This window comes from Tribolium castaneum, chromosome 6 (genome assembly GCF_031307605.1).
Source record: "Tribolium castaneum strain GA2 chromosome 6, icTriCast1.1, whole genome shotgun sequence".
NCBI classification, from domain to species: Eukaryota; Metazoa; Arthropoda; class Insecta; order Coleoptera; family Tenebrionidae; genus Tribolium; species Tribolium castaneum.
The window spans coordinates 1,064,072-1,075,225 of NC_087399.1; the positions used below are offsets into that span (position 1 = coordinate 1,064,072).

At 34.2% G+C, this 11,154-nt stretch overlaps 1 protein-coding gene across 2 annotated transcripts in view; it reads right to left on the reverse strand.

The window, feature by feature from the left end:
* Positions 1–10,470, reverse strand: part of robo3 (roundabout 3) — a 54,986-nt gene extending 44,516 nt beyond the window's left edge. For both annotated transcript variants that reach the window (XR_010334586.1, XM_008199151.3), the window contains exon 1: positions 10,070–10,470. Coding sequence is in view for 1 of the 2 variants with exons in the window: in XM_008199151.3 (XP_008197373.1) it covers positions 10,070–10,139 (70 nt within the window). In the remaining variant the exon portion in view is untranslated. The remainder of the gene's footprint in view (positions 1–10,069) is intronic.
* Between the last annotated feature and the right edge of the window lie 684 nt (positions 10,471–11,154).

Genomic DNA, 11,154 nt, shown 5'->3' on the forward strand with positions numbered 1-11,154 from the left:
GGGAAAATAAAAATTGCAGTTATATCAATAACTGGGGCAATACTTATCGGACGATATGCTGGGGCATAAGGAGAGATAGGAGAGCGCTCTCTTTACATTTATTCACATTTATGGCGATCAATATTAACTCTATTCCAGAAAATTCTGGCCTGGATTCGAATAGAAAGCTATAAATTTGTGACCAGAAAAAACATAAACATTTTCTGTCTATTCACAAGAAATCTTTTTCTAATTCACTGATACTTTAAGAACTACTCAAAAAATAAACTAGAAATACTTTGCGTTAATCCAAAAAGGGACATATTACTTTTACCCTAAACCTTTCCAAAATCGCCAAAAGGCAGATAATTTTGTCTTGTTGGCAACATTTTTTTATTACCTACAATTTTTTTACTATTCTATAAATTTACTTCTGCTTTCGTAAAGATATTGCATCATTTATCTTTTTTTGGACACACATAATGATAATTTTAATTCGTCACTCATGAAAAAACATACAATAATAAAAAATAAAAGGAATAAACACTGTTTTTGAGATTTTAAATTTTCAAGTAAAACTACGGATATCTAAAAATTAGGATGTGAAACGACGTACAAATAAAACGTTCCCATTCTCGATAGTTCCGTTAAAGTCGCCAGAGAGCGCAGTTGTTTAATTACCGTCTAAGTTTTCGGAGCAATGATTTTGAAAAAATCGTTGTTTTTGTGTAACGGTCAACACAAAGCAAACCAAAAAAATATAGGCAGATAGAGCATTAAATTCTCAATAGTAAGACATAATTTTAATGCAAAAAATATGTCGTAAACTATGTTTAAAAAAATTTCAAACTTTTACCAATTTGGACTCTGTCCCATATTTTTTAAAACGCTGCAAATACGGTTAAAGATACACAAAAAATGTTGGGGAAAAAGTTGTAGAGAATTAAATTTTCTACAAACATGTCCGCGGAACCATATCTTTATCTTCAACCATTTAGGCCCCAAAGTCATTCAAAGACGCACAACCGACGGATTTGCGTCATTTTGCCGGTGGCCAAGTATTGGAAAGTGAATTTATACCTAAACCGTTGAAGATATAAATATGGTGTCGCGGACTTTTTTGTAGAAAATTTAATTCTCTACAACTTTGTCCAATACATTTTTTTTGTATCTTTAACCATATTCGCAGCGTTCGCAAAAATATAAAGTGGAACGCAAATTATAATTCCAAGCGATAATTTTTTGCGCACCGTCGCATATTTATCAAAACGCTGGAAATACGGTTATAGATACAAGAAAAATGCTGGGGAAAAAGTTGAAGAAAATTGAATTTCCTACAAAAAAGTCTGCGAAACCATATTTCTATCTTCAGCCGTTTAGGCCCCAAAGTCGTTCAAAGGCGTACAAACGACGGATTTGCGTCATTTTTCCGGTGGCCAACTATTGGAAAGTTAATTTATACCTAAACCGTTGAAGATAGAAACATGGTGTCGCGGACTTTTTTGTAGAAAATTTAATTCTCTACAACTTTGTTTCTTACACTTTTTTTTGTATTTTCGACCGTATTTGCAGCGTTTGCAAAAATATAAAGTGGAACGCAAATTATAAGTATAAGTTTTTGCGCACCGTCGCATATTTATCAAAACGCTGGGAATACGGTTAAAGATACAAAAAAAGTGTAAGAATCAAAGTTGTAGAGAAATAAATTTCCTATAAAAAATCAGTTTTATTTTTATTTGAATAATTATAAATTTATAAATATCTATCCACGATCGCAAGATTTGTTTTTTTCCAGTGAATTAATTTTTCTGTGAGTTTTTTTCCTGTGGGCCTTTTTCTAGTGGGCTTATTCCTACAAACTGGCTCAAAAATTAAAAGTTGGCCCGTTTCCACTGAAAAATTGATCCTTTCCCTTTGGGAAATCCGGCCAACTTTCCTCCCTTGTTGTCAAACGCTACTGTCGACCTGCCACTCGAATTATCTAACCTGGCAATCGATTTATCTGCCTATATTCCGGTACAGTAACTCATTGCACTTTCATCCCTAATTGATCCGCTGACTTATCTCAGTCGAAATTTTCATTTTTGCCGCGTTATCCCCCCGTCTCTAGAGCCATGAATTAATAAATCAGATAAAAGTCCGATTACCCGCATCTGTATTTGTGTTCATAAATTGCGTGTTTGAGTGCGTAAAACCCTGTTTAAAACTGTAAATACGAGCAGCATGTGGGCAAACAACAAACCCTTGGTGGAATTTTTGATCGATTTCGTACGCAATTCTCTGTCCACCCGAAATCTCCAAGTCTGATTTTATTAGATTTGCAGAATGCACTTGCCATAAATTATGAGAGCAGTTTATGGCTGGAACAAGACGGACGAGATCAATCCATGAATGTTTGATGGGGAAGACGTGGGGGCGGCGGCTGGACACTAACTGCCCTTATATTGAGACATAAATTATTCCACCGAAACAATGCTCTGATCGAGACATATTGGATGTGTCTCAAATTATTGATAACCTCGTTAGGGAGCTGTCGCACTTAATTGCGCGATTTATGGCGACAATCAAGCCAAATTCTTTTATGCAAGCAAATTTTGAAATTTATTGGAGCCACAATACAATAATTTCGTTGTCTATTGCTGGTACAAACAGCGCCGGAAATGATGTTAGTGGTTTCCTATATCAAGATTTGTTCAGCTGCACTGAATGCGCATTTATGCAAGAACAAAGCAATGCGAAGAGATTCGGATCGATTCGATTTGCCACAAATGCGAGAAATTAAATCTCGAAATATAAAAGCCATGTCAGGACAATGTATTGATCAGTTATGTCATAATTCAGCTTTTGTGACAGTTTTTTCTGGTTAAAGTGGCCAATAACTCAGAGAATAACGGATAGAGAAGGAAAAAATTAACAAAAAAAAAACAAAAAAGTTAAACAAAATGAAAAAACAAGAGAGAACAATTAACAGAGCACACCTAACAGCAAATAAGGTAATAATAAAAAAGAGAATAGACAACTCTGACGAAAAAAACATAAATAGAATCAAAAACAGAAAAGAGACAATCGAAAAAAATTTGAAATTAGAGAGCAGAGAACCAAAAACTTTAAGAAAAATTAAAAAGGAGAATGGAAAAAAATAGCAAATTAAAAAATATAAAAAAGGAAAAACATAAACAATAAAAATAAAAGAATGGAAAAGAATAGAGAAGAGAAAAAAAATCAAACATTATATAAAAAATAAAAAACAGAGAACTGTAAAACGAAAACGTAAGTAACAAACAAAATAGTGAAGAGAACAAATAAACGAAAACAAAAAACAAAGAATTTAAACGAATGAGAAAAGAGAAAAAAATTAACAGAGTACACATAACTTTGTAAATAGAGACGCAAACAGAAAGCAGAAAATTGACAAAACTAACGGAAAAAACAAAATAGAATCAAAAATCAAAGACAGAAAGGGAAAAATCGAAAAAAAATTGAAACATAGACAAACAAAGAAACAAAGAAAATAGAAGAATTGGAAAGAATAAAGAGAAAAGAAAGAAAAGATCAAACATTATATAAAAAAATAAAAAACAGAGAACAGTAAAACGAAGAAAATAGATAAACGAAAAGAAAAAACAAAAAAATTTAAACAAATGAGAAAAGAGAAAACAATTAACAGAGCACACGTAACAGCAAATGTAAGAATATAAAAGAAAACAGAAAGCAGAAAATAGACAAGACTACCAAAAAATAATTGAAATAGAATCAAAAATCGAAAACAGAAAGTGGAAAATCGATGAAAAATTTAAACATAGACAAACAAAGAAAATAGAAGAATGGGAAAGCATAGAGAAGAGAAAAGAAAGAAAAGATCAAAAATTATACACGGAAATAAAAAATAGGAAACAGTAAAATGAAAACTTATGTAACAAGCAAAAAAGTAAATAGTAAAGATAAACGAAAAGAAAAATTAAACGAATGAGAAAAGGGAGATAGAAACCAGAGCATCAGTATTAAAAAAAAACAGAGAATCTGAATAAAATTTAAACAGAGAATAGAAAAAAAACTAGTGAAATAAAATAGGAAACGTAGACATGCAAAGAAAATAGAAGACTGGGAAAGAATAGAGAAAAGAAAATAAGAGAAACAATAAATAGAATCCAACAAATGAGGACAAAAAATGGGGGAATAGCAGAAATAAAACACAAATGAAAGATAAATAATTTATGAATTCACGTGTTTTTTCAAAATAATAGTTCATCCTCGTAATAATACGTGTATAAATAGGATTTCGTTGTGTATTTTAAAATTCGAGCTCTGGCAGTTAATTAAAATATTTAGCGTAATAAAGCATTCTGGGAAAACAGCCCTAAGTCTGCTAAACCCATTTGCAGGCAGGCATTATTTCCACAAACAAGTCTTTCAATTCCGCCGAAATGACTCGCATCTTGAAACAATAAAACAAATTTGAATATATTTTGATTTACTTCTCCTGTAATCTATTCGTTTCTCGGGGCGAAATTTTTGTTAGAATATTCCAAGCGTTTCATTTTCTCAATCACGAAATGTTTACATCTCCTTGGGCGCAAACCACAAACATTCCCACTCACAATTTTGTGACAACAATGTCCGTGATTTATGTCAGTGTTTGAAAAAATTAGCTCCGGGTCACGTGCTTGAAATTTATCAAATCGGGGGCGGTATTAAACTTTTCCATTAGTGAGTGGGGAAAAGAAAGGCTTAGGAGATGCAATAATTGTCCGAACAACATTAAATTTGACACGAACAGGAGCAAACTTGCCATCATGATTGATTACGGATCCTAGGAGAACAAGCGGTTTTTATTGTTTTTATTCGTTCTTTGATCCTAAACACACATAGGGCGAGGGCCCTAATTGATAATCGATGTACTTCTGACGCTTGTTTAACGTTTGTTGCTTTCGTGAAAAAATATGACTAATTATCACAAATTGTAGGCTGGCCCTCTCCATCGATTAAATAAAACTCCGTTCCGGCTTAAACCGGCCATATTTCCCTCTCGAAAAATAAATCGCTGGCATTTTTCAAGCCGAGCGTTTAAGTTTGCCGCCGATTTATCTCTCGACGACGGTCATCGTTGCCTGAAACACCACGTGATTTATCAATTTTTTTTCCAACTCCAACACGGGACACAAATCATAGATGAATGCCGGCACAAACAACGCCCTCTATAATGCATTATTCCAATCACACACGTCAATTAGTCAATAAGAGGAATCCCGTGTCCGGCTGACATTGCATTCATAATTATTGCTATGGCCGATAGATCAGAGCGCCCTCTATCCATACGTGATATATGGACGCGATCCTGTCAATTAGCTCCAAAACGCACGATGAATTGTACCCAATTTTTTTACTAAAATGATTTACAACAATCAAACCATATTTTTACTTGGCTCAAATAATAAAGACTATTTATTTTCGTCACGCTGTATTCATTTCTGTCTATTTTTGACAACCCGCAACCGTAAACCTACTTCCAAGCCAATAAAATGACACGAAAGCCGAAGTTACTGCAAGCAACTGTTGAGCAGAAACGGCCATTTTTCATACACATACAGGGTGGCCCAGCTTAGCTACTCTGTAAGTGTCTGAGAACTGTTTGAAATATCTTTACACATATAAGTAGCTAAAAACGTATCTTAATGCCCCAAAAAATAATATTATGTCATTATATTGGCGCTATACTTTTTTGAGACACTCTGTATAATCAAAAATATTGTCCTGAAATATGTTCTAGAGTGTAAATAACGTCTAGAAGTTTACTAATAACTGAGCTACAGAAGACTGGAGTTGAGGTGGACACCCTGTATATTCATGCTGATTGACTTTACTTTTGAACTATATTGTACTCGGTGCTTTTATTTGGTGTTCTACTGATCACACATATTTTTTGCAAAGTATTGTAAGGTGGTGTACAGTGTGCTTCTGAAGTAGCGTCGTGTGGCACTACTTTTGAAGCAAAGTGTACAAAAATTCAAATTTCGCTCAAGTCGGTTTTTCTTTGCGATTAGGCGCCCGTTTAATTAGCCACAAATTGGCTGATCCATAGTCTATCTATAGAACCACAACATGATAAACAACGTCATTACATGTAGCATCTGCTGATGAAGTGTAATCGGGTTGTAATCAGGAAATTTGAATTTACTATGCAAGATCCCTTGATTTATTTAATTTGATCCGGCAAACAAGCCCACGTGCTCTTAGCATTTTCTTGTTTCGTTTGCGTCCCGGGAATCAATTAATAAAGCGTCTCTCATTAAAAAAGTTGTTTTGCGCAAAATGAGGCAAATCCTGTGTTTTGCGACAATAATATCAAAGAGCGGGATTCTCCAAAGGGCGCTGTATTTAATTAAACGATTCGGGCCTTTTTGTTCCATATTTCTTTGTGCGCGGACTAAAAAATACCAGTGCCATTGTTAATAAGAGATAACAAAAATTAGCCCTGGAAGAGCTTTCGGGGCTCGGAAAACGGGGTATTTAGCGCAAGACCGCAGCGATTATTCGAAACTGGTGGCGACTAATGCTACATAATTAAGGTTATAAATGGGCGCAAGTTTGTGACGATTGCGTGCCCGAAAACAGCCACTCTTTAAAGGGGTCTGTCATACGGCATTTTGCAGAATTACAAGCGTTTTAGGGCAATTAGGACGCACTTTTTGCAATGACCGGTCTGGGAATATCGGCCATGTGCTTGATTTATGCCCTTTTACAATGTTTGACTTTTCGGTTTCTATAAAATTGCGCACAATGGATGAATTCATGTCGGGGCATGTTTTCAGAGAGGCTTTATTAAAAATAAGGGATGCGTTCGTTCTATTTCTCCAACGTTTATTCTTTGATGTGTGCCATTGTCAGACTGTTGGCTCTACCTGAGCCAGGTTTGTTCCTTTTTTAATGGTCCGGAACATAGATATTAGTTTTGCGCAAAAACGTTCAGTCGCTAGTTCGAACCAGATTTTTTTTGAAATGATATAATACTACTACCAGGACCGAGATCAATATCAAAGTCGGTCAATCGATTCTTGAAAAATTTCTAAATTTTGTGGCATAATTTCTGCAGGTATTTTCCAGTCAGAAACTTAATTATTTTGCAAAATCTCGTTGTGGGTAAACTTTAGAATCATTAAGTACAGTTTTGGACGATTTTAAAGGCGTAGTGGAATTTGCTGACTTTTTCAATTTTTTTATTTTCTCAATTACCGCAAAAGTATTTGAAGAAATGGAACTATTTTAATCCTAATCTATGTAAAATGACCTGGGGAATCGACTGGCGTCGAAAAAGTTGCTAAATTCCCAATAGTTTTTTAGTTATGAATTTTTTAAATTTTACCTATTTTTGCCTTTATTTGCAGTTTTCTCGAAAACTATTAGTCGGAGAACAATAATCTTTTTTGAAAAAAATAGATAATTTACAGAGCTTTCCAACGATAATAAACTTCATAGGGTTATCTGTAATAGTTCCAGAGTTATTGCTCGATAAATGTTTCGGGTACCCGAAATCGACCAAAATCGCAACAAAAATTGGAAAAATCAAACATCAAAAAATCGAACAAATGCATTTTTTTGAACTTTTAACAACCCTAGTGGCTTGTTAAGACATATAAAAGTCCATAAAACTTTGCTAGAGTGAGTTTAAAAATTTTTTTTTTGTATTTATGAAGGTATTTGCCTTGATCATTATTATTTTTTATTTTTTGAATTACGGCTAAACTATTCGAAAAAGTGGAATTATTTTCATCTTTCCCTATGCAAAATGATCCAGGGAATCGATTGGCGTTGAGAAAATTGCCAAATTCCCAAAGGTTTTTTAGTTATGAATTTTTTAAATTATACCTATTTTTGCATTTATTTGCAATTTTCTCGAAAACTATTAGTCGAAGAACAATAATCTTTTTTGAGAAAAATTGATAATTGAAAGAGCTTTCTAACGATAATACACTTCATAGGGTTATCTCCAATAGTACCGGAGTTATTGCTCGATAAATGTTCCGTACCAAAAAATAAAAAAAAATTGGAATAATCAAACATAAAAAAATGGAAGCAATTGAATTTTTTGTTGCACTTTTAAGAACTTGGGGGGCTTGCAAAGGCATAAAAAAGTCATAGAGCTTTACTAGAGTAAATTCACCAAATTTTTTGATCACTGTAATTTTTTTGGCAAAACACGGTCCAAAATCGCAAAAATCGACTAGAACTTTACTACTTGTTTCCCCCGAATGAGCTGAAAAAGCCGTTATTCCGCAAATAATATTTAATCTTGCTGAAACCACGTCAAAGCTCGCAAATCTTAAGCGCGACCGCAGCCCGGAAATATTTACTCCTTTGTTTTCCCAATTAACTGTTTGAACGCACTCCTGGCGGCAGCGTATCCACGTTTCACTTTGTCACAAATCCAAATATTGTCCGAGTTCCCCAAATAATTTTTTTCAGGCGAAAGTAACACACTAACACGAATTAAACACAATCCAATTTATTTTAAAATTAAAAAAAACGGGTCAGATACGATTATATTAAAATTAAACCAAAAATCAAGCACTCCTTGGATTAAAAATTTATGTAAATTGTTCACATTAACAAGAGAATATCAAATTTGTTCCAAAACTTGAAAAAATATTTGGTTAATTTATGATTAAACGAAAGTAGCTAGTGTTTATTTGAATACTATTCTCATTTAGTTACTAAAAAAATGACTAAACTATTCTAACATAGTAAGCCTTTTTTATACACAGGGTGTTTCACGTAACTTTACGAGGCTTGCGCCTAATGTTCGCACCCAAATATACAAAAGTCACCAAACACTAGATACAAAAATAATTATCAAGAGGAGGCATGAATATGATTCTAATCTATTTATTTTAATCACTAAATAACTAAAAACGTTATAATTTTCGAAGGGGTGAACAAACTAGAGAAGACTATCCAATTTTTCAAAATTTGTAATCGAGTTCGTATTGGAATATGTATTGTTGGTGGCATTTTACAGGCGCAGGCCTCGTGAAATTATGTGAAACACCCTGTATACTTATACATTTTTCTATTAATTTTCTTTAAAAAATCGCATGTCGTTTACCTACTTTTAGAAACGAAAAAAAAAAACATTTAATCGCCGTTAAAAAAAAAGGTGTAAATCAAATCTTTGTCGCGAATCCAAACATGTCCGAGTTCCTCAAATAAATTTTTCTAATTTTTCACGCGAGATTAAAACATAAATACGAATTAAAAAAACAACCAGACGCGTTGACACCATGAAATATAACTTAGAAGGCGATAAATCAACGGATTTTTGCGTCACATCTCTGCTGTTGTGCTTCACTCATCGAATGGCTGAATGTAAATCAGGGCCTTAATGGACCCGAACTATTTGTTTCTATTTGCGACAGTTTTACATGCGAAGGGATGACAATTATAAATTCGGCTAATTTTAGAGAACGCAGCTGGAAAAAATCAAAACATGAAGGGGCTCTGACAGTTGTTTTGCTTCCTCAAAATTAATAAAGTGATATCTGTCAAAACCAATATTTGATTTTTTTGGTAAGTGCTTTAAGACGATTTTTTGTGCCGACACAAAATGCCTAAAATACCGCTGAAACAACATCATTTTACGTGAACTCATTAAATCAAGTATAAACAATCCTTTAGCGTTTGCTAATAGAAAGCCTCTAGAAATAGATGGAAACGACCTTTTTGCTCCGATTTATGGACACATAAAGATACACGAGTCATAAAGGTGAAAACAATAAATCAGTGTGATAAACAACAATAATTGTTGATAATAGTACAGCTAACACTTGACTTTTCGACTGGATGTAGCCAATTATTTCGGTAATTCTGGGGATTAAGCCTGGCTTAGCTGCCAACGCATGTCGGGTTATCAATACTAGCACTAGAACTAGAATAATCGGCTTAACTTTTGGCGTAATTACGGGCGCTTTCTTGGGGCAGAATGCGCGCATCAAAGCTGAATTTTTGCAACACAAAGCATCATAAATTTAATTAAGTCGGCTGTCCGTCCTTTAATTAGAACAAAATCCAATTTGATTAAAAAAATGAGTGAACTAACCTCCAGCTTGCGTTAAAAGCAGCGCCCCGGCCAGAAATCGTCCGAAAATCATTCCGGCAACCGCAAACATTTATGTTAACAACTAATCACAGTGTTTTTCGATTAGATTAAGCATCACGCAGCACGCAAGTCCCACACAGTCTCATTTCGAGTTTAATTAAACACGGGATTAAAAATAAACGTCCGAGCACTTTTAATTGAGTCGTTTTTGTCACATTTTATTGTCACACGCGGTTTTGTGCTAGATTGTTTAATGATTGTTTGTGGAGTGGAAAAGCGGCGTCCTGGTGCCTCTGACGCCGGCGGCGGACTGACGGCGCACTCACACGTAGTCGAGTACAACCACCCCCGAAAACATCTTCATCCCCTCTCTGCGCGGCTTACCTTTAACTCCACCACCAACTGCCAGCACGGGGTGGAATCAGCACAATGCCGGATTTTTCAATTAGTTTTTTCGATAACTGACGTAATTATTTGTTTATGTGGTGAAAAAGTTGCTTCACAGATGCTTCATCTGTTGAATAAATCATCATTTTTTAAGTGGCGAGTGATGTACGAGCTTTTCCGCAAATTGTGGGAAAGGAGTGGTTTGGTTTCGCTGCAAGTAAACAACGCAAAAGTGCCGCTTTTACTGTCTAGGCACAAAAATTAACAAGATGGCTGCATTTTTGTAGCCATTTTGTTTAATTGGCTACTAAAATATCAAATAAACTGTATTTATTTTTAAACGGTTTGTTCCACTGAATTCTACGGCTTATTTTACATACTATATCAATTTTTCACAAGAATTAAAAATTTAAAATTTTTTGCCTAAATTTAGGGTAGCCATTTGTCATAGTGAAAAATTTTAATCATTAAAAAAATTCATAACTTGAAAACTAAAAGTCGTAGAGCACTGCGGTTTGTTGCATTGGATTCAGCGGTTCATTTTCTGTATTCTACCAACTTTTCACGAGATTTAAAATTTTCAATTTTTTTGCTCAAATTTCCTGAGTAATACACTACTTCCCTTCAAAGAGATGAAAAAAAATTTTTTTTTTAAACTCACTCCAGCAAATTTTTATGGACTTCTATATGTCTTAACA